At 52.4% G+C, this 21414-nt stretch overlaps 10 protein-coding genes across 10 annotated transcripts; 6 read left to right on the top strand and 4 right to left on the bottom strand.

Moving 5' to 3' along the window:
* The first annotated feature begins 49 nt into the window (after positions 1-49).
* Positions 50-1312, top strand: P175DRAFT_0202463 (putative esterase/lipase). The gene has a single exon (XM_040892572.1). The coding sequence runs from the start codon at positions 213-215 to the stop codon at positions 1083-1085; it is 873 nt and encodes a 290-aa protein (XP_040753222.1). The 5' UTR covers positions 50-212; the 3' UTR covers positions 1086-1312.
* Positions 1313-2436: 1124 nt separating this feature from the next.
* P175DRAFT_0434945 (uncharacterized protein) lies at positions 2437-4044 on the top strand (the record flags this gene model as incomplete). The annotated part of the gene is made up of 2 exons (XM_040893701.1): positions 2437-3342; positions 3400-4044. 2 exons carry the CDS (start codon positions 2437-2439, stop codon positions 4042-4044), a joined length of 1551 nt encoding a protein of 516 aa, XP_040753221.1.
* Positions 4045-4506: 462 nt separating this feature from the next.
* Positions 4507-5660, bottom strand: P175DRAFT_0404477 (uncharacterized protein; the record flags this gene model as incomplete). The annotated part of the gene is made up of 2 exons (XM_040893009.1): positions 4507-5519; positions 5588-5660. Coding segments are annotated over 2 exons (1086 nt in total), but the record flags the coding sequence as incomplete, so codon positions are not given.
* A 1061-nt stretch (positions 5661-6721) lies between these two features.
* On the top strand, positions 6722-8504 carry P175DRAFT_0434255 (SD08430p; the record flags this gene model as incomplete). The annotated part of the gene is made up of 2 exons (XM_040893648.1): positions 6722-8112; positions 8162-8504. The coding sequence occupies 2 exons, from the start codon at positions 6722-6724 to the stop codon at positions 8502-8504; spliced, it is 1734 nt and encodes a 577-aa protein (XP_040753219.1).
* Positions 8505-8689: 185 nt separating this feature from the next.
* On the top strand, positions 8690-9556 carry P175DRAFT_0531360 (uncharacterized protein; the record flags this gene model as incomplete). Its single annotated transcript, XM_040899867.1, has 4 exons — positions 8690-8745; positions 8862-9227; positions 9323-9479; positions 9539-9556. 4 exons carry the CDS (start codon positions 8690-8692, stop codon positions 9554-9556), a joined length of 597 nt encoding a protein of 198 aa, XP_040753218.1.
* Position 9557: 1 nt separating this feature from the next.
* Positions 9558-10086, bottom strand: P175DRAFT_0523038 (uncharacterized protein; the record flags this gene model as incomplete). Its single annotated transcript, XM_040899291.1, has 2 exons — positions 9558-9941; positions 10007-10086. 2 exons carry the CDS (start codon positions 10084-10086, stop codon positions 9668-9670), a joined length of 354 nt encoding a protein of 117 aa, XP_040753217.1. The 3' UTR covers positions 9558-9667.
* A 479-nt stretch (positions 10087-10565) lies between these two features.
* P175DRAFT_0500709 (uncharacterized protein) lies at positions 10566-11575 on the bottom strand. The gene has a single exon (XM_040897008.1). It carries the CDS (start codon positions 11506-11508, stop codon positions 10663-10665), a length of 846 nt encoding a protein of 281 aa, XP_040753216.1. The 5' UTR covers positions 11509-11575; the 3' UTR covers positions 10566-10662.
* Positions 11576-11807: 232 nt separating this feature from the next.
* P175DRAFT_0477415 (Yae1 family protein) lies at positions 11808-12683 on the top strand (the record flags this gene model as incomplete). The annotated part of the gene is made up of 1 exon (XM_040895318.1): positions 11808-12683. Exon 1 carries the CDS (start codon positions 11976-11978, stop codon positions 12681-12683), a length of 708 nt encoding a protein of 235 aa, XP_040753215.1. The 5' UTR covers positions 11808-11975.
* Positions 12684-14258: 1575 nt separating this feature from the next.
* On the bottom strand, positions 14259-17289 carry P175DRAFT_0531355 (uncharacterized protein; the record flags this gene model as incomplete). The annotated part of the gene is made up of 4 exons (XM_040899866.1): positions 14259-16062; positions 16188-16370; positions 16785-17202; positions 17262-17289. The coding sequence occupies 4 exons, from the start codon at positions 17287-17289 to the stop codon at positions 14259-14261; spliced, it is 2433 nt and encodes an 810-aa protein (XP_040753214.1).
* Positions 17290-18057: 768 nt separating this feature from the next.
* Positions 18058-21075, top strand: P175DRAFT_0556778 (uncharacterized protein; the record flags this gene model as incomplete). Its single annotated transcript, XM_040900713.1, has 2 exons — positions 18058-18113; positions 18381-21075. The coding sequence occupies 2 exons, from the start codon at positions 18058-18060 to the stop codon at positions 20707-20709; spliced, it is 2385 nt and encodes a 794-aa protein (XP_040753213.1). The 3' UTR covers positions 20710-21075.
* Between the last annotated feature and the right edge of the window lie 339 nt (positions 21076-21414).

Below are 21414 nucleotides of genomic sequence, written 5' to 3'. Positions count from 1 at the left end.
CAATAGTTAGAACTGCTATATGCCCTAGAGCCTAGAGGTTGTTAACAAAGACATTGTCCCTCGCGAGCGACGTATTAGTTAGCATACTCCGCTCCCACACGAGGTGAATGTTCCATAAATGCATTGAACTCCTATTCAATTTTCTTGTCCTCTATTAGTATCACCTTCATATTACCAGTTGTTGTGGTCGGTTGGCCTATAATTTATGCAGCATGTCCTTCTTTACCTACCTTTATTACAAGGTGGTGGTCACCATAATTCGATTTTTGGCCGCGCGTGGAAGACGCATAAGCACAACCCCAGATGAGGTTCAGCAGATCAAGTCGCGGGATCCGACGAGATCAATCAAGGCCCATGTCTATAAACCAGCATCCGCGTCCAGGCCGGGTCCCGTCCTCATCAATTTCCACGGAAGTGGATTCGTGATCCCCATGCATGGGAGTGACGATGAGTTCTGTCGCAGAGTGAGCGAGGAAACGGAGTATACCGTGTTGGACATTCAGTATCGGTTGGCACCCGAGAACCCGTTTCCCGCAGCACTCAACGATGTCGAGGATGTAGTGAATTGGGTTCTCCAGCAACCCGACACGTTTGATAAAGCCCGCGTCGCGCTCTCGGGGTTTAGCGCGGGGGCCAATCTTATTCTCGCAGCGGCATCGAATCTCTTCTCGAGTGAAACCTTTAATGCTGTTCTCGCGTTTTATCCTCCCGTCGATCTCTATACTCAGCCCGAAGATAAACTCTGTCCTGATCCTACAGGAAAGCCTATCCCTCCGCGCATGGCTCGATTCTTTGATGGGTGCTACATCCCCTCGGGCCACGATACGAGAGACCCCCGAATCTCGCCCCTGTATGCGCAATCCGATGGCTTCCCCAAGCGGGTTATGGTTATCACGACGTCCCAAGACAATCTCGCGCCGGAAGCTGAACAGCTTGCAGCTAAGATACGGGAAGAACCTGGTCACCAGGTAATCTGGGAGAGGCTGGAAGGCTGCGGCCACGGCTGGGATAAAAACCCACAGAACTCCATACACCGGGAGGCGAAAGAGAAGGCCTATAGGATGGCAATAGCCATGCTAAACTAATGACGGGATATAGTTAGTTACTGTTATGCCTTACGGAGGAATCTAAGTTTACTAAACATGGGGTTTCTTTTTCCATCTTGATCCTTCACCTCCTTGCTAAGCTTCTTTAGTCTCGCTCAAATTGCGGTGAATGCGACGAAGCCCCAGACCACTCACTGTCTTTTTTGGGAATTTGAACCCAGGGATTGGCCCGGATATTTTAACCGAGGATCTATCTTATCGCCTTGCTTGCCGCTCTGGGTATTCTACTATTCACTAGTTAGCCTCCCCATGGAAGGATGGAGGAGGGCCAGATTGCAAAGTTGCAAAGCTGCAAAGGAACGAACTGGACTGGCAGGAGGGGATTATAGATCCGCCCTGGGACTTGCTCCAGCCTGCAGGTCATCTGCTCCCTTGGGAAATTCTGAAGCTGCAGTGCCTGGCCCAAAGCCATGGTGTTGCAGTGGCTGAAACCATGGCTCTCGGGATACCCCAAGGCCCTAGCTTCCCAAAGCAGATAACGGTTCCTAGCGGCCAGAGGGATAGTCATTCAATAATATTGTCCCCCGTATTCCGTAGGGTACCACGGAGTATCGTATTCCTGCTATCCACGCCCCCATCGACCTTGAATCATGTAAATATGAACGGTAGTGGAGAACCAGAGCCGCTCCAACGTCCCATAGTGTGTTCCCTCTTGACTGCATGTCCCGCGCTGTCTCTCACGATTCGTAGTTGCGAAGAAGGTGGGTGCTGGGTCAGTCCATCGCAATACATATTAAATTGATTCGGTCAGGCGGGTCCCGGGTCGCAATCAATATAATATATGCCAAAGGACGCAGAATACTCCGGAATAATGAGAAATAATCATCTTTCACGCTGTGGTGACTTGTCATTGCGCACTTTACAGCCGCATAGAAAACCGCTCCAGCTCATTATTCTTAACCTCATTCAGCTTTTCTCCTCTTCTTCTATCCCGCCTATATCCACCTATCCGCCTTACTCTCCTTAAAGTCTTCTCTCCCCTCCCCCTCCCCTCCCCCGCGCAAGTCGGATGCTGCTCAAGAGCGACGCTCTCTCGTCCACTGTGCTTCTGGTACTGTGGACGAGTCGATGAGTGTCGCGCAATTCGTGCACTGACAACACTGTCCTATTTTTACCTATTTTTTTTCTCTTTTTCTTTCTCTCCTTTTGTTTTTGGTTTTGTTTTTTTTTTCAATCTCTTCCTCTTTTCCTCACTCGACCGCCTACTTTCGCCGTTTATCATAACCGCCCCCCCCTTTTGGGATCTGCTTTCATGACCTCACCCGAGAAAATAATTGAAGGTAATTGCGCTTCATGTGCGGTTGGGGATAAAGGGGTTTGCAGTTGGACCATGGAGTCGGATATGTCTATCGGTGTTGATGAGGATCAATACCGCAGGCAAGTTCTGCTGTTATCCTCCGAGGAGCTGGAGACTGCGCAACAGCAACAGTTAGTAGAAGAAGCGCAACAACTGGGACTGAAGGTTCCGGAAGTTGAGATTGTGGCGTCGCTGGCCGCTTCGATTGCCTCAGGAATGGTCGATCTTTCCTCTCCGATCATCTCGTCCGGATCATCGACCGATCGCAATTCAGCGTACGAAGTCTCAGTAACACAAGCTCCCGAGTCCCCGGTCCTGGACCAGCTCGCCTTATCCCTCTCCGAATGTACTCTCTCCTCCGGCCCCGCAAAATGTGGAAGCACTCGGTCGATCGCTTCTCCCTCAACCCGCCCGACCTCGTACAGCTCTAGCGATGGCAGGATCGCGAGCAGAGCTTCTGGACATAGGAATTCGCTGTTAAGTGTAGCCTCCAGCATCGACAAGAAGGAGAAGGAAAAAAGGAGATCGAGTATCAAGTCTGCAATTGGGAAGATACATTTCAGGAAACGAAGACTGCCCTCTACAGTCCTTCTTCCACCCGCTGCGCAGCTGACCGTCGCAAAGGGCGAACGAGGGACCGAGAAAATCTACCTGGAATCGAAACCGAAGGAGTTGTGTCAGTCAGTCTCCACGGAAGAAAAAGAAGTAAGAGAACCCGAAGTTCTGAAGCTAGAAATCCCCGTCTTCGATAACGCTGCGTTGCTGCAGAGCCTTGCGAATGCAGAGCTGAGGCAGATGCGCCAAACCCAGACCGGGGAACGAAACCGTCATATATCATTTCAAAACACCCTTGTCCGTGAACTCCGACACCGCCAACAGATAACACTAGACGGTCGGCTGAAACAAAACCAGACGCTTGAACAAGCAAAACGAGAAAAGGTATTTATTCTCCTCGCGAAGATTTGCACCCTTCGTTCCTTTCTCACATCCCGTTAGAATCTAAACGATGCTTGCCGGATGGAAGAACGACAGTTGGTGACCGAGATGGAACAAGTACGAGAGTTTGAAAGGGCCAAGGCCAATTCTCGAACGCGAATAAAGTATATGGAAGGGTACCTCAGCAGCTCCAGCCCTCCACCGTCCCGATCCCCATCTATATCGGGGTCCGACTTGACCCCACCCAGTCGCAGTTTCACGCAGCAACATCGCGCCCAGCTCGCGCAGGAATACCATGATTTCGATTCCATGGATCAACTCCATCACGCCAAAATCAAGGTGCTGCGAGATCGACAGGAGCTTCGACTACAGGGAGCGATTGCTCGGCTGGAAAGGGAGCTGGAGGCCCTGATCGAGAAGCATGCCATGGAAGTCAACGAGCTACAGAAGGGCCATCACAGAGAGGAATCGACTTTAATTCAGCTGCTCGATGCGAAAAAGACCAAGCTACGCCACCGATGGAACTTAGAGGAAGCTATCATCCGGAAAAAACTCGAGAACCAGGACGGGAAACCCTACGGACCGCTCCCTCCGCTGTTATTCTCGGACTCGCAGTCTGACACGCGAGACTCGGCCATTTGCGTGGCAGACCATCCCGACACCCCCAACGGGAATGAAGAAACCAAGCACTACAAGGAATTTTGAACGATGCGCTCTCACTTACGATTTGATGTCTACGTGATACCCCCCTTTTCCTTCCGTTTTCCTCGCATTGTCTCCTCCTTTGCCCATAATGTCTCAATATCCAGCTATTGGGCCTGGTTTATAACTGTCTATTATCTACTTACCGACTTGTAATTATTTGACCTCGCTACTTTCTTTTCTTTTGGTTACTTGGTGGAGCGGGATATGGTATACAGGTACATATTCAGTGGCTTTTTTTTTTTTTTTCTTTTTCTTTTCTTTCTTTAGATTTTCTTGTGCATAGCCTGACGTCTTTGGGATCATCATCCCAGGGCCGTCTTGATAGATAGAGACGTTGACACAATCACATTAGTATACAATATCTACTCTGCGAAATCGTCCCATTATTGGAAATGTATATAGTCTGTTCATGGTCTATTCTAGGTCCAGCGTCCTCCTCTTACCGCTCGACAACGAATACTTCTTCAACCGATCCAAAACGGTGAGCAATTTCCTATCACCCGTGGTGATCGCAGCCTCCAGCGCCTTATCCCTCCCAGTATCCCCAATAACAACAGCGCGCTCCACAACCCCAGAATTAGATACCTTCAACCTCCCCACCCGGCCATCTTCCCACTCTAACCGCACATACGAAGCCTCCAGCGCTGTGGGCGCCAGCGCCACAATCCCCAGCTCGTTTTTCTTCAATCGAGTCTCTCCAGCCCCTGAATCGCCTAGCACGTCTCGATCCCACAGCCCGTCCTTATTTGCGTGCTCGTCCTCGTACCCGTACTCATCTTCATCCACTCCGCGCCGAATAACACCCAGCTGCTCGCGGAGGTAACTCACCGCATCCATCCTGGTATGCCACGCAACTAACTGTCGTCGAACTTCGCGCACGAAGCCACGCAAGTCCTGCCCTCGCGCGGAGCTCGACTTTTTCTTCGTTTCGTTCAGCCTCTCTCCTTCTCCCTCATCACCTTGTACAGACACAGGCACGGGCAGGAAGACCCGTTCTAATCGCTCAACGGGTATAAATGCCGGAATCGTATGTCTGTGCACGCGGACTCGAGTTCGCTCCTGCTTGCCTGCCGCGTCAACACGCACCCGTCGGAGAAGCAGATAGTATGGCTTGGAGAATCTGCCGCTCCGGACACCGATATCAATGCGCACCCCGAGTAAATTGGCGTTTCCGGTTGCGCTATTGGGCGGATTGTTATTCGGCGACGGATCCTTGAATGGAAATGTGGTTGTGGAGAACGCGATGCGGTGGTGGTTCGACTGCGCGTGTATGCCTGCGGCGCGGACCAGCGGGGAGATGTCTTCGTTTAGGGTTGAGAGGGGGGCTGGTCTTGTTGCTGCTGCTGTTGTTGTTGTTGTTTCTTCTTCTTCGTCTTCTTCTTGCTGTGGTTGATGCGCCTTGAAACGAGACTGCAGTATATCGGACGAGAGAATACTGGAGGCAAGGAATCGACGGCGGCGTTGGAGGTTGCGGACTACGCGGTTGTGGTGTTAGCTTGGATCTGTATAATGACAGGTATTCACGGATCAAAGTGAGACATACTTTCGGCGCGGATTGAGGAGATTTCCGAGTCCAACTCCTCTTCCATATTTACTGTTGAGTGTAGTAGGTCCATGGGGTTGGGATTTCGCGGTTGTTTCTGGAGCGTTGCGATAAACGTCGAAGCGTTTGTTTTGATGACGATGACACGTGATTTAACCCCCAGCTCGACGACTTGACAAAAGCACTTGCGACGTGATTTTGACAGGTTGAAAAGATAATTTCGCTCTTGCTAGTTATGAATGTATTCTGAAGAGGTCTGGTCTCCTGCGACAGGAAAAAGCAGTGGCTGTTGTTTCCCTGAATATGCCTATTGTGGATCACCTGTACTAGTGAGAGCCTCTACTACTAGTTAGTAGTTCCCTAGTAGGATATGGGTATCGTCACGGAGATTTACTAGCGAATAAGATATTTAGATACTGAGACTGTATACAAGTCATATCAAGCCCAACTGTTAGGCACAGGTATCCTGACGTGTCGTACCTTGTGCTTTGGCGAGTGTTGGGCTAGGCTTTTAGACGGATTACGAGTACTCGCGGGGCATCTAGAGACTCTAGAGTAGGGAGTAGACAGAGTACTCCGTAGGGAGATAGAGATTCAAGCAGTCCCTTCTTAATTCTTATGGACCAGCCGAAAATATCCGCTAAGCATGTGGCGGACAAAGGGTCCTTCTGTGTAGTAATGCGGAGTTGCTGAGAATTTCCGCTTGAGGCCAGCTTGCCTCAAATAATCAACCGCCACATCCACCACCACCTTTACCTCAGATTCTTCCCCTCGCTTGCATCATTTGACTCAGAACGGTCTGGCTGATCATATTTGGTCCTTTTCCTTCCTCCCCAGAATCTCGTTCTCCTGGTTCCCCCCTTCCTCCATGTCCACGCTCCTTGCAGTTCTAGCGACCTCCCAACATCGTCATCCTCTCACGCAACAACACGTCCGACGAGGTGGAACTCAATACCCTAGTATGCCCCAGCATCGAAGGTAATCACGAATAATATCAAGATCTCACTCACCTCCCCCAACCCTGGAGATCAGTTGTCCATCACTCCCTCCGACGCGGGTTATACTGACACGAATCCCGGCACGCGACGACTTGGCGACGAATCGTTCTCCTCCTACCCCGGACACGGCTCCCAGATGAAGCGCAAGAATCACACCATTGCCAAACGTCGCTCGACGCCGAGTCTTAGTATCGCGACCCGCCAGAACGGGTACGGGAGTGCAGATATGAATTCCAATATCGAAATGCGCAAGCGGGACAATTCGGCTGAGTCCTCGTCCAGCCGGGCGAATCGCCTCATGTCCCGGACGAGCTTTTCCCTTGACCAAGATCCCCCCATGACTCCTCAGACACCCGGAATGGCGACCACAAGCTTTGGCGACCTTCCTCCCAGCGACCGGAGAAACTTTCTGCTGTTGTGCGTCCTGTACTTCCTCCAGGGTGTCCCCATGGGCTTGGCTACTGGATCGGTGCCGTTCCTCCTTAAACCCTACCTCTCCTACGGCCAAATCGGCGTGTTCTCGCTAGCCTCATATCCTTATTCCCTCAAGCTACTATGGAGCCCAATAGTGGATGCCGTTTGGAGCCCCCGGTTCGGCCGGCGAAAGAGTTGGATTACTCCCGTTCAGGTCATTGCTGGCCTCGCCATGATTTATCTTGGTGGACGCATTGAAGAGATGATGAAGGCGGCGGGCGCCAATGGCGGAGAAGGGGTCTGGAACTTTACATATTGGTGGTTTTTGCTGGTGCTGTTCTGCGCCACGCAGGACATTGCCGTTGACGGATGGGCTATTACCCTCATGTCTCCGCCGAATATTTCATACGCGTCAACCGCGCAGACCGTCGGCCTGACAGCTGGCCACTTCTTGTCGTACACTGTGTTTCTTGCATTCAATTCCCAGGACTTTGCAAACCGCTATTTCCGGACGACTCCCGGCGAGGGTGGTCTTTTGTCCCTGGGAGGCTATCTCACCTTCTGGGGATGGGCGTACCTTGTCGTGACCACCCTCCTCGCCTTCATGAAGAAAGAAGATAAGGTGTCAGAGCGAGACAGTATCATGGACGTGTACCGCAGCATGTGGAATGTGCTGAAGCTGAAGAATATCCAGACCATCATTCTAGTCCATTTGATTGCCAAAATCGGATTCCAGGCCAACGATGGCGTCACCAGCTTGAAGCTTTTAGATAAGGGATTTGGCCAGGACAACATGGCCCTGGTCGTCCTCATTGACTTCCCCTTCGAAATCGGTCTTGGCTACTATGCCGGAAAGTGGTCAACCGAGTATACCCCGATGCGACTGTGGTGCTGGGCCTTTGTCGGACGCCTTGCCGCCGCAGTCCTGGCCCAGGCTACGGTCATGATCTTCCCATCCGGTTCGGATGTTCCATTTTGGTATCTCTTGACGGTAATCGTCGAGCATGTTGTTTCAACATTTATGAACACCGTCATGTTTGTAGCAGTTTCTGCCTTCCACGCACGGATTGCCGACCCAGTGATTGGGGGCACGTACATGACCATGCTGGCAACGTAAGTCCCCACTGCGCTGCTGTGTCTTACTCTTCTAATGCCTCTCTAGCGTCTCGAACTTGGGAGGTACATTCCCGCGGTACTTTATCCTCAAACTCGTCGACCTATTTACGGAGGCTACTTGTGTTCCACCTACCACCGTGCCTGCCCTTGACTCCTTAAAAGGGGATCTCGTGACGGCCCCGTTCTCCTGTGCCCTCGAACCAGACAAGACCCGCTGCATCAACGGCGGTGGAAGCTGCAATGTCACGCGGGATGGCTACTACATGACAAACATCTTATGTGTTGCGATTGGAACCATCACCTTCTTCCTGTTCATTAAACCTGCCGTTTTGAAACTGCAGAGTCTGCCACTACGGGCATGGAGATTAGCTCCTGGCAGTAGGGATTAAGTTATAACTACAAGATAGAATCAAAACCACCGCATACCGCAGAACGAGATATCGCTATCTCGGATGTATTCATAGAAACCTCATATTTAATAAACAACCCCAACAATACGCACAGATGAGAGATTTGGGTATGGTTGTTGAGGAAGGGGCGATTCTTAGAGAAATTCCTCCTTGAATTCCCAACTATGCCTGAACATATTCTACTGCGCAACTATCATCAATTTATCTTAACAGGATTGCAGTTTGATATTCTTTTTATTCTCTACACTCGTTAGCTTTTTCAACCCACCTGTGATCAACTTCCACAAACACCAACTAACTATGGGGTATATATATATACACAAGCTGACTCCGTAGAACCAGAGCCCCAACCACTAAGAATTACGCATCTAGATACACGCATTACTACGGAATCGAGGACTGGAAGGCCCGCCAGTGGAAAAAAGCCTGGAAACAACTAGTCTTGGACGTGCCCTCCATCGTCAAGGCATCCTCGGCCAACATCTGCGGCGAGACCCGCGACGGCAAATCCTGTCTCCCGACCATCGATCAGCGGAAAGGCATATATTTGAACGGAGTCGGCGATGAGGGACACGAGCCTCTGACTATATACCCGAACTGGAGAGGCTGGTATGTAAAGACGGCGCGGCGACAGTATGATGAAGTCATTGCTTGTGTGTTGTTGAGAGCGCATATGCTGGCCCCGTCGTGCTTTTATGTTAGGTATGCATGATACCATTGGTTCTGATTGAGATTGGAGATGGGGAGATGGGAGGGCTAATTGTTCTTCCTCCTTCTCTTCTTCTTCTTCGTCTTAGATCTGATGGGAATTGGGACCATGACTGGGCGGATGCGAGGCGCCTGTATCGACGTGCTTTTCCGGGACAGCCTATCTGGTGTCCGTGGGAGTGGAGCGCTGCACTTCCTAAATCTCCTAAGAGTGCAAGTATTATGAAGAGAGCAGTAGGCCGTTTGGTGAGCCGGTTGCGGTGGGAATAGCATCCTTTTATTGTCTCTTTGTACCTTGGTTCTAGCTAGACGTTGATAGTTGAACTTGAACTTGCGATCCACGCATCTCACACACATATATATACATATATATGCCTAGTGCTGTATGTAATGACTTATATAACCGTCAAACACGATCAGGATCCCCCGGAATTTTACAAAGTCTTCGACCCAGCGACCTTTCCCACCCAGATAACCGGCTTCACATCCGTAAACTTATCAGAATTCGTCGTCGTCTCCTTGGTGCCCGGCGCCAGAAACGCCGCACGGAGCTTCTCCTCGCTTTCAAAAGTCACCGTTGTCTGAACAACAAATGGCATGTCGCTGCCATCGAGAGGATGCTCAGCTGGAAACTCCGCAGCCGACCAGCTCTTCATGCCATGGGGGCCCCAGGCTTTTTCGGTGTTGGGCATGTGGACGTTTAGATAACTTTCCGATTCATCAGGTTGGATTAGGCACTCAGGTCGTATTTTGGAATGAATGTTAGGGCTTACTATTCTCTATCGAACCGGGCCGCGGCACCGGCAGCGGTCTTTGCGGGGTAGGAAACGATGCATTGGATGGGTTCGGACATTTTGTTTCTTTCTTGTCAGAGAGAAAGGACGTTGTCTTGCTAGTTGTCTTGCTGTCTTGGTGGTTGATTATTGTATGGATCCTGAAGTTATCTGTGCCCGTGTGTGTCTTTATAGTCGAGATATTCGGCACTGAGAAACCGCGGTAGAGCTCCATGCTTTTGGTATATCATTACTCTGCGCGAACAGTTCAGGCATCACATAATATCAGCATCCATGTCACTCGTTTCAGACTTCCCCGGAACCTTGACTGATGCGAATTATTTGGCCGGAGGACCCAGGATCTATCGATAGTAGGACTCTGAGTTGTGAAAGAGCACAATAATTAGGCTTCAAGTGACTGCGAGGATCCCATCTTGTCAAACTGTAGATGTCTCTGTTTTTGAGCCTACTGCTGTCCTTGTATGCAAGTTTAGGGCAAGTCAAGTCCCATTTTCTAGGCAGAAGAAGTATCTACTGCGGATTAAACCAGATGAATCAATCTCGCAAGTATAGCCAAAGTTAATTCTGAGTATCGACAGATGCTGCAATACCTAGTATTCCCATTCCAAACCAAAGGGAAACCACCAATACATCAATCAACCGCTTACTGGCCGCTGCTGCAACTCCCGAACAGCAAGATGCAGAATCAACCGGGCATATCCACGATGTAATCTGCCCACCCAGCCGGGAATGGTCTTCTGCCGCTCGCCCTCCTCAGGAACAACCACATAGTCATGCGCCGAGGCAAACCTCACCTCCACAAAGGGGCCTTCTTCTTCTTCTTCTTCTTCTTCACGCCGCCGCCCTTCCATCTCCAAGGGCCCGGACACGCTCATTTCATGCCGTCCCCCGGACACCAACCGCCACGGGTACCCCCACCGCGCGATCGTTTCGAAGAACTCGCACGCGCCCCGGTCCATCCTCCAGGAAGTTAGTAGGCCGTACGGGTCCCCTGGCGCGGGCGGCCGCTCCACAACCAACACCCCGTTGAGAAGCTCGCGCTTGCACTCGCGCTCGCCACCGTCGGGTTCCGGGCGCGGGGCGAATCCAGCCGGGGAATCGCCCACATCGCCCGGGTCGAATTTCCCACGGGTCACTAAGCCGAACAGGCTGCCTTCTAGGCGGAGGATGCGGCTCCCGATGACGGCGTGGGCCCAGGCGGCGGCGATGCTGCGGGTGGCTGCTGGCTTGTTGTCTGGGCTGGTGGTCCGCGGGGCGAGAAGGGTGCTCAGGGGCACCTGGGTAGCGTAGATGTCGACTCCATCGCATCGCTGGGTAGAGGGGGATTCGGGGGTGCGGAGAGCCGCGCTGCAGGTGGACGAGGTGACTGGCAGCTCGGGGTATCGGGACTCTAGACTGCTGAGGGTGCGGTGGATGGCGTATGTGGTGACCACGGGCGGGAGAGCCAGAGCAATAAAGACACGACGGGCTCGGATGGCCATGGATGCGCAGAGGGGTGGAATAATGAATTACTGTGTTTTTTTTTTTTCAGTGATGTGAGAAGAGACGTTGTTGTAGTTTTTTTCGGCTTTGGGGGGGGGGGGGGGGCCTAAAAAGCAGGAAACATACATCATCACGCAACCCCGAAAGCAGAGGTGTCTCGAATTAGTTAACTATGTGTAAGATTTCAAGTAACTATAATACTATTCAGATTGAGCAGGTATAACTGGGAAATATCTCCTGGTTTATTCTGATAAAGTGTATATATATATATATATATATACATACTTAGGTTACTTGAGGCGGACCCCCGCCGATCCAATTTTTCTCACCTTTTTTTTAACATCCTCCTCCTCCTCCTCCACATCACCCAATTCTTATGGCCATCTTATCCTCGTTTTAAACCGAATGATCTGCTCTGAATAAATAGAAGAATACCAGATCCCTTGAGATCCTGCACCCCCCCAGCATGTCCTCCCAAGAACATCCCGCAGATTCCAACTCCCTCGACGACATCTTCGGCTCTTCTCCTCCTCATGCAGACCACGACAATGGGATGACCGGATCCTCCACGGAGACACGCGCAGACCGTACCCCCGAACCCTCGGAACTCCCCTCTCTCCGCCGCCAGCACGTCACAGCCGGGTACCGCGATGGCATCTCCACCTCGAAGGGCGAACACGTCCAGCGCGGTTTCGACGCGGGGTTCCCGATCGGCGCGCAGCTAGGCATGAGGGCCGGAACGGTTCTAGGGATCCTGGAGGGCGTGCTTCGGGGCTACGAGAGCCGAGCCGGCTCCGGGGTGGTCAAGAAGCAGCGCGCCGGTGGGTCGTCGATGCAGGAGGAAACGCCGGCAGAGCTGGAGAGACGACGCGTAACAAGGGAGGCGATTCTCACGGTCTATCGAGAGGCTGGGAAGGAGTTGAAAAATGTGCAGGCGGTTTTTGCGGGGTTGGAGGAGCACCACCACCACCATCCGCCGACTGGGGAGGAGGAGGAGGAGGAGGAGAAACCCGAGACTCAACTCGCGCGAAAGGGGGAGGCGGTGGTTTCCAAGTGGGAGGAGAGGGTACGGGTTGGGCATTGGGAGGAGAATATGGATCTCCTGGAGATGAAGAGCGAGGGGGGGGCGGCGGATGCGGATGCGGATCCGCGGGTTTTTCCCGAGCAGCCTTGAGACCTTCTGGTGGAATCCGATTTTCCTGATTCGACCCGAGCCTGACCTCTCCTACCTGCTCTTGACCGATGCAGTCGGCTGCTGCTCTGGAGTAGTCTTCTGTCCGTACGGCGGTACTGCATTCGGATAGACAACGTCGTCGGTGCATTCTTCCTGCGCGGCCATGCAGTCTGCGGGTGCCGCGGATGACTGGACGGGACATCAGCCATGCAGCAAGGGTGGATAGGCAGGCCGGGGTCGGGTCCCTTGCTGTTGTTGCCTGGTGGATATCTACCTGCAAGGCAGAGCGAAATCCCCGACGGACAGCAACCCGGATCCTCAAGCCAGACATCCATGCATAGGTACTTTGTCTGCGGTTGCTTTTTGAATGGTCTGGACTCGAGCTTATCCATCGCATGTGATGGAGAAAGATCGACCTACCTGTTTTTTTTTTTCCGAGTATACATAACTAGTTCCATGAGCAACCTGTTCATTTATGAAGAGGTACTCGCTGCTACTCCATAGAGAGAGAACGCCACGAATCATCTACTGACCTACCGAGTACATCCGGAAAACACATACTTGCGTAGAGGTACTCTAGGCAGGGTTGTCCTATCAGAATCCGAATGACGAGTATGTACTGCAAACCTTTCCACAAGTCCTGAAACCATGTCTAGCATCTCTCTCCAATAGACGAAGAATCAGTATCAATATCGATATCCCAGAATATCAAGCAGAAGAACTGCTACCACCCAAGGGATACAAAGGGAGAAAAACAAACAAACCAGTATACACAACGAGACAACAACAACAACAACAACAACAACAACAACAACAACCCATTTCCAACCTGTAGAATATTGCTCGTGCCATAAGATATGCAATGGATGACTGAGCACGGAGTAGCGCGGAGAATTCTCCAGCATTTATTCCCGCGGGATCTGTCTACGTTGTTGCCGCTGGACGGAAAGAATGGAATGTAAACATTGCCTAGGCTGTAGAAGGAGAAATGAAATGATATTTTGCCCGGGGGAGCATTAGCGTTTTGCTATAGAGACTTTTGCTATAGACAGACATAGTATGAGGAAATGGAAAGAAAGAATGACTAGAGAGAGAGAGAGAGATAGTATTCCAGCCGTTTGAGCGAGGGAAACGGTCAAGCGTGCAAGGAAAAAAAATAAAGAAAAGAAAGGAAAGAGGAGATAGACAGCCATAGAGCGTCTCATCATGATGCGCGCTGCATGCCTCGTCGAGTTCTTGTGGGCGAAATTATGGATGTCGTGAATATATCCAGCGCCGCTGTTCATAAGTCATTTCGCACAGAAAGTCGTTTCCATGCGTGAGCCCCGTTGATTCCATTACTGGTCCGTGAGAATACCAGCATCGTTAGACATTATAGAAGCAGGCAATAAAAAAAAAAAAAGAAAGAAAGACAGAAAAGAAAGTCATGGGTTGATATCGTTGGATCGTTGGTAAAAGAATGCACTGCGCGCGCCATGAGTGTTTCCGTATACATAACCGTACAGATAGATCGTTTCAACGCCTTTTTTTTTTTGGGGATATTGGTGAGTGCCAGTCAGACGAAGGAGACGAATTTTACATCGCCTTGCGTGGTCTGGGCGGCGTGATATCGCCATGGCAGCCCAGGACTCGGAGGGATTCCCAGACTCGCTTGTACAGAGGGGGACGCGACAACGTCAAGCTGTGATGGATGGCTTTGTCAGACCGCTCCTCGCGGCAAAAGGTGCACATCTTCTCGCGTTCTGCGGATAAGGATATCTCGGGGCAGTCAGATCGTTGCCGACGACGCGACTTGGCTTGCATTGCGGCAGCGGTGGACCGGTCGATGTCATAGGTTCTGGTTTTGCTGCTGTTGCGGCGAGATCTGGGATGGACCAAGGAAGTCGTTGACGGCGCCACCAGGCGCAGAGTGTGTTGCGCATTGCTTCGCAGGATATCCCGGCCGGGACGGGCTTGGAGGACCGTTTGCTTGGGGCTTGCGGTTGCGCAGCACAGCGCCTGCCGTGGTGCCTCGGGCATCGTGGGGAACTTTTCCAATCCCGGGTGGTTGTGGTGGTTCTGCAGCTTGGGCGTCGACTTTGCAACGCGTAGTTGGACCCTGCTACGGACCTTCTTCAGAGTGTCAATTGGTTTTCGAGAGAGCGACCTGGGATCCGCGTCTTCATTTTCAGAGTCGGATTCCCAAACGGATTGCTCACAGTACATCTCGGAGGCCGAAGTGGAGGGCCTCTCCCGGCTGGACGGCGCTGTTGGCTGGCACTCAAATGCAGGCGACGGGGGTCCTGGACTGGGCACCGGGCTCGGGCATTCATTGGCCGGGATAAACAAAGCCTGATCGAAATGTGATCGGTGCGGCTCCAGGGTGACGGGGTCAATGAGACTGGGTGAAGAGATCATGGACGGTTCAATCACCAGCCGGCTTGGAGGTGGCTTCCTCGGCGGGTGTCCATTCCCGCTGCGGGGGTTGCTTGGGAGCGAGGGTAGGGGTTTGCCCCGGAGGGACACCGCATCCTGACTCCTGGCGGGAGGCATGATGAGGGTCTCTGAAGAATCGTTCGGGAACGTCGGTTGCGGTCTTGTCTCGCAGATTGGCGGCGTCGACGGTAGTGTAGCGAGCGTTATCTGGGATCGATTGAGAGGCGTGGCACAAGACGGGTATCCTGGGTTAAAGGGGGTCTCGTTTGCCTGTTTGGAAAGAAGCGAAAGTTGTTCCGTCGCCTTGATGACGGTCTCTGGGTAGATCGGAGCAGAAGAGTTGGAAGAGAATGAACTGCTCGGTGTGAGGTCAGGGGTTGCCTCTGTGTGGACGGAGCTGAAGGAGCCCTGGCTGTAGTCGGTTGGTTCGCCTGCCCAGGGCTGGCTGGGGAGCTGCTGTAGACTGAGTTGGTGTTCGAGCTCGACGACGGACAGTGTTGATCGATGGCTATTCGCCTGGGATCTTGCAGTCTCCCCGCGCGCTCCTGGGCTGGCAACCGGGAGTTCTGCACCAGACTTCACGAGGGCTAGCATGAAGAACCGTTGGATTTCTTCACCAGTTCTCGCATGACGAAAGTCCTGTCGACAGGATCCCCAGCTGGCCGCGCTCTTCAGCGACTGTTCGAGGTAAAATGGATCCGGGTTCGACTCATCCGCGGTCTCATCAGGCCCGCGAGGCGGATAGAATGAGGATGCTCGCTTCTTTGGCGGCGAGGGAGCGGGCGGCAGACACACTGTGGTCTGCGATCTATTCCGGCTCTTCTGCGGCGCGTTCAATTCGCCAGGGAGGGCAGAGTATCCGTTAGCCATGGGCTCCGTTTCTGACGGCGTGAATGACGGTGATGGCGGTGGCTCATCAGCAACTAATTGAAAGAGAGGACGCGGACGACCATGCGTGGGTACGCTGGACTCAGCAGGGCAAAGACGCGGGATAGGCAATCAACCGAACGAGAGGGAGACTCAGGACGGAGGAGGAGAATGAAGCATGGGCAAGGGTGAAGGGGGGGATATGTTTATAGATCCGAGTACATTGTTGCCATGTTCGGCTGCTGGGGATCGCGGCTCAGCATACTGGTGGCTAGGGCTAGAGAGCCAGCGCGGACGCATGCCAATGGACGACGGGATGGTGTAAACAAAGCTCCCTCGGCCGCGGGCCACAGATGCCAATGACCTATCTCAGACCTTACATGATCTCCTTCCCCAGGGATGAACCTGTTGCAGCAAGGCGATCGATGCTCCAGCAAGGAGGCTCCCGGAACCCGATCCGCCAGTATTTTTTTTTTTAATTCGGCTTTGTTTAGGACATAACATTCAGACTTTCTCTGCGTGCATCATCATGGGTTGAATGATATCAACCAGTCCCTCGAGTTACCGGATCTGGATAGGTCTGAGGTATAGGTATAATAGGCACAAGCTCAGCCTCATTCCCTCTACTACAACTTCAGATCTGCAAAAAGCGGACCCTGGATGAACCTGACGCCGTTGCGCGTCCCAGAAAGAAGGTAAAATAAATGTGCATGAGGCTGGAGATCCATCCAGTGTTAGGATGTGATATCTCAAGATTTCACATTCCTCCATCCATACCGGTTGCGGGGATACCTTCGCCAACAGCCAGCCTGAGCTAACCTTGGGATTGCCCATCTGCAACTCTGCATCTTGCTAAAGTTTAATGATCCAGGTTGTTGTGGACGCTTTATCCAGACGCCTGCTTTGAGGGTTGTTGAGGGTTTGAGGTGACCTATCTCTAAAGCTTCTGCCCGGTTTCCATCGAATTCACTGATTCTTCTCTTCGTAATTGGTGCATTGAGCCCCGGCTGAAAGGACAGCTCTAATCTAACATAATTTCTACGCTCCGAAAGTACTGCGCGTACAGGTAATGCTGCAGGCCCACATTCCTCAGGAGTATATGCGATGGCATTGTGCATTGTACGGGTAATGGTTAATTGCAGTCGTACTTTTGAATTCAACGGCTTTCTTGGATCTAGATAGAAGATATGGATTGACCTTTTAACTGTTGTATACTGATATTCCAAGGTATCTTCCACTAGCATATAAAGATCAGAAACACGATCATGCAAGACAAGATAGGTATATTTATCCTACCAAGATGTATAGATGCTCCATCCGGCATTCCGAGTGGAAATGAAACATCCTGTAAGGTCTTCCGATATGTCTGAAACCGGGACAGAGACTTGAATAAAGCCCGAGGATCGACTTGCCCTTACAGACGGTTCAAATTGATGAAGATTTTGCAGCCTGGATCCTTGATGACGAAGCTTCAAGAAGGGTGGAAGATGTATGTTTCGAGTATACTGTAATAAAGGAACAGCTGTCGAGATACTCTGTTGTTGCCAACACATCAGGCTGAAGAGATTCTGTAGAGACCAGGGCTTGTATTATTATTCTTTATATGACGATGATGATGTTGATGTTGCCAACGGTATCCCTCGTCCTCGTAGTCAACCAACCTGATCAATAATTTGATATTTCTCTCTCGGGATGAAGGAAGAAAGTAAGGTCCAATTCTAGTCCTTGCTGGCAAATTAATTCCCAACCCTCCTCCCTCTGTGGTCGGCTGTATTTAACTCTCTCGACGCTCTTCTGCGCTTTCAGCATCGGATCTGAGGTGATGAAGGGATTAAATTACCCATACCTTCCTTATACCGTCAGTCGTTTCAATTATCCCTCGCTATTGTGTTGTAATTTGCTGGATTTTCATCTGCCCAATCTTACGGGACCGTCGCTTACCGTTTCTTTCTTTCTCGCTCGGTTTCTCTTTTTCTTCACTCATTTCGATTCTGGTCTTTCCTTCTCTTCAACCCTCACGACTCTCCCTCGCTACGTCTAGTCGACACGGATTTCCTGCTTTCCAGCCATTGAGCTCTGCCTGCTCTGCTCCATGACTACCACGGGCTTATTCCAGCGCGCGTTGTGGTCTAGTAGCAGCGCTCGGAGGTTGGTTCCCCCAGCCATCTGAATTCCACACCCGCCCTCATTCGACCAGCCACTGCGTCGCCATCCTTCCTACTTTCTCTCTCGTTTTTGAGCGCTTGTATTTACCCACATTCCGTGCTGTCAATTAATTCCTCCATACTTACCTGCTACGGCCTTTCCAGAGACCTACTACTTCCTACGAGACCCATCTTTTTTGGAGTCGCCATTCTCGCTCGAGCTGTATCAGATCGAGATTAACGTGCTTCAATCCCTTTGAACTTTCGGAAGCTCGCACATTCTCACGTTGTCGTCGCATCATCTGCCTCCATCCCACCCCATCCTCACCCCAGCGGTGTATCATCCATCCCACCGCACGTTTGACGAGACCTACGACCTTTACGACCCTTCTACGCTTACGACCCCTTCCCAGCAACGCCAGCAGCAGGCTGCTCCTCGTCCTGCGCCGAATCCAACCACCCGCAGCCCCCTTTCCCCTCCCAGTGCGCAACAGGGCAGCCCCCGTGTTATCCGGAGAACTTCCCGCTATTCGCCGCGACGACCGGGCTCGGTAGATGCATCGGGACGACCTTTTCACATAGAACAGACCATCCCAGTACTCGTGCGACCCGCTCCTGAACCACAAACGGACGACGACGACGACGACGAGAATAGCGATTCTGCACTCGACGAGAATCCGCAAATCTCAGGCGAATCCTACTGGCCTCGTCGATCCACCCGCGTCTCTTCCCGCACAGCATCGGCTATTCTCTGGGCGTTGGAAGAAGCTATTCGAAAGCCATTTCCGTTTACTCCTGATTGGCAAGAAGTGAACGCGTCAATGTCCGACCTGGGAGGAGCACCTGGTTCTGCCGCGCTGGCAGGCAATGGCCGCAGCCAGAATGGCGCGTCACGGGCGGCTCACGGCCCGATTCCCGTGAACCCACATCCACCCAGTGGTGTGCGAACGCCCACCGATATTATGAGACAGCGCCGAGATCGAGAAGCGCGCCGGAAAGCGGAGCAGGAGGCCAAAGACCGGGAACAGGACGAGGTGGGGCGCACACTTCAGCAGGAACACGCTCCCGCCCAACCCTACCCTGCTGGCGCTGCTGGCGACAGATCTTCACAACGACGAGCGGCACCGAAAGGGCCGCCCGCGCCAGAACGCACCGCCACTGGTGCTCCGATCACCTCACCAACGAGCCCTCGCCGTCCAGACCCTCAATTTCAGCCTCAAATACCCACGGGTGCAGCAGCTCAAGGCCAGCAGAGGCCGCCTACTACTTCCGCTCCGCTGCAGCCGGGTTCTACAGTGCCTAAGCCCTCTGTTCCGCAAACCCAAGTTCCTTCCAGTGGTAGCCAGCAGGCTACGTCTCAACCTCAACAGCAGCAGCAGCAGCAACAACCCCGTCGTGTCGGATTCCCACATGCGTTCGAAAGGTGGGAGACTCTCTCATCACATTGGGAGGGCCTGACCGGCTACTGGATTCGCAAGCTTGAGCTGAACAATGAGGCCCTCGAGAGGGATCCGCTCAGCCAACAAATGGCTCGCCAAGTCACCGATCTTTCTGCCGCCGGTGCTAACCTTTTTCATGCCGTGGTGGAACTGCAGCGCTTACGCGCATCCTCGGAGCGTAAGTTCCAACGGTGGTTCTTTGACACCCGTGCCGAACAAGAACGGGCCAAGGAACTCCAGGCGAGCCTCGAATTGCAAGTTCAAACCGAGCGACAGGCCCGAAGCGAGGCGGTCACATCCCTGCAAAAGTCCGAAACGGACAAGGCCCGGATTGAAGAGTTGCTGAAAGAGATGCGTCGTGAACTGCAAATCTCGAAAGATGAGGCTCGTCGTGCCTGGGAGGAGTTGGGCCGTCGCGAACAAGAAGAACGGGACCGCACCAACTCCCTTCGTAATGGAGAACCCACCCTAGTGGGCGGAGTCCAGGTAGTGCCAATGATCCCTGGGCCCCCTGGTCGACGCGATCCCGCCCGTCCTCCCACTCGCGATGGTCCGTTTCCCGGAGGCGACCATCGTGCCAGTATGGGGGCCACCCCAGACCACCTATACGGGGAGACCCCGGCGTCACCGGCTGGAACTGATCCTTTCACTGAGGGCTCCCAAGCGCAGCCGTCTACTTCTACAGCCTCGCACACCCCGGCGCAGTATGCGGGTCAATATTATGAGCAAGAGGGTACCCACCCGGCTCAAACCACAGCAGAGCGGCGTGAGGAACCGTCCCATGGTCCTGGCTTGGGCAGCAGCGAGCCCGGTGAGGAGGACTACGGTAGCTATGCTCATAATTCACAAGGTCGTCAAATCGTCTACCCTCGTCCAATGTCTGAGGAAAGCGACGAATATGAGCAGGGATCAGTTGAAGAGGGTGAACACCGCTATGCGACCAGCACCATGCCGCCTTCCTCGGCGCCACTGTATGTTGGTTATGACCAGGGAGCAGTGGACTACAGCGGATCTGGCTGGGGTGTCGGAGCCGGATGGGAGTCGCTCACTCCTCGTCATCGCCATCCTACCCGTCTGAGCGATGTTCTCGAGGAGGAAGAACCCCGGACCACCCCCAGTCGTGCGAGCCGTGCCAGTCAAGCCAGCAGGAGTGTACATTGACCGAGATGAGGTTTTTTTTTCTTCTTCTTTTGGGGCGTACATAATAAGCAAAGCGTATTTGACATTCCACCGGACAAAAACGTGGCTTTCGTTTTCGTTTCCTTTTTTTTTTCTTTCTTTTTTCCCGCCCTCGATTTTCTCGATTCAACCACGCGATTATGTGATGCGATATCGGGTCCAGCATTATGCGATGATACTATCTTTTCGAAAATTTCCTTCTCCTTTCCTCTGCATTATTTAAGCCGCCAATTCCACCTCGTCGATCATGGTTGTCATAGCATAGACTTGGGAGTCAGGAAGCGCAAGTAATTATTTGTAATTCTAGTCGATGATTTTGGTTTCATGAATATACAGCATCATTCCGGTTCCAATCCCCTTTGGCTGTCCTTCGCAGTAATAATAGTTACCTAGGAATATAGTAGAGTTATACTACAAAGTATGTTGTATGCCTTAGGCCGTATTTCCACGTGATAGCTCCGAATGTTGGTGCCCCAGGCAACAGCGCTAAACCGGATAAAGAGCATCTGGAGATCTCAAAACCGGCCACTCCAACAGCGTCGTCTCTTTTTCATCTCACCCAGCACCGGTCTATCCTAACCCAGTCACCTCCGAGTCTCTGGGAACATGTCCTCATCCATCCGCCCTCTCGCCAGGGTATTCACCCGGGCATCCCGCGCCGCTCGATTTCCTTCCACCCCCATCACC

The sequence above is a fragment of the Aspergillus ochraceoroseus genome (genome assembly GCF_002846915.1).
Source record: "Aspergillus ochraceoroseus IBT 24754 chromosome Unknown P175scaffold_3, whole genome shotgun sequence".
Taxonomy (NCBI): Eukaryota; Fungi; Ascomycota; class Eurotiomycetes; order Eurotiales; family Aspergillaceae; genus Aspergillus; species Aspergillus ochraceoroseus.
The sequence above is the reverse complement of the archived record's forward strand: the minus strand, read 5'-3'. Positions and strand labels throughout refer to the sequence as shown.

Coding starts and splice junctions, on each gene's coding strand:
- P175DRAFT_0202463 (XM_040892572.1), top strand. CDS start 213: ATGTCCTTCTTTACCTACCTTTATTACAAGGTGGTGGTCACCATAATT.
- P175DRAFT_0500709 (XM_040897008.1), bottom strand. CDS start 11,508: ATGGCCATCCGAGCCCGTCGTGTCTTTATTGCTCTGGCTCTCCCGCCC.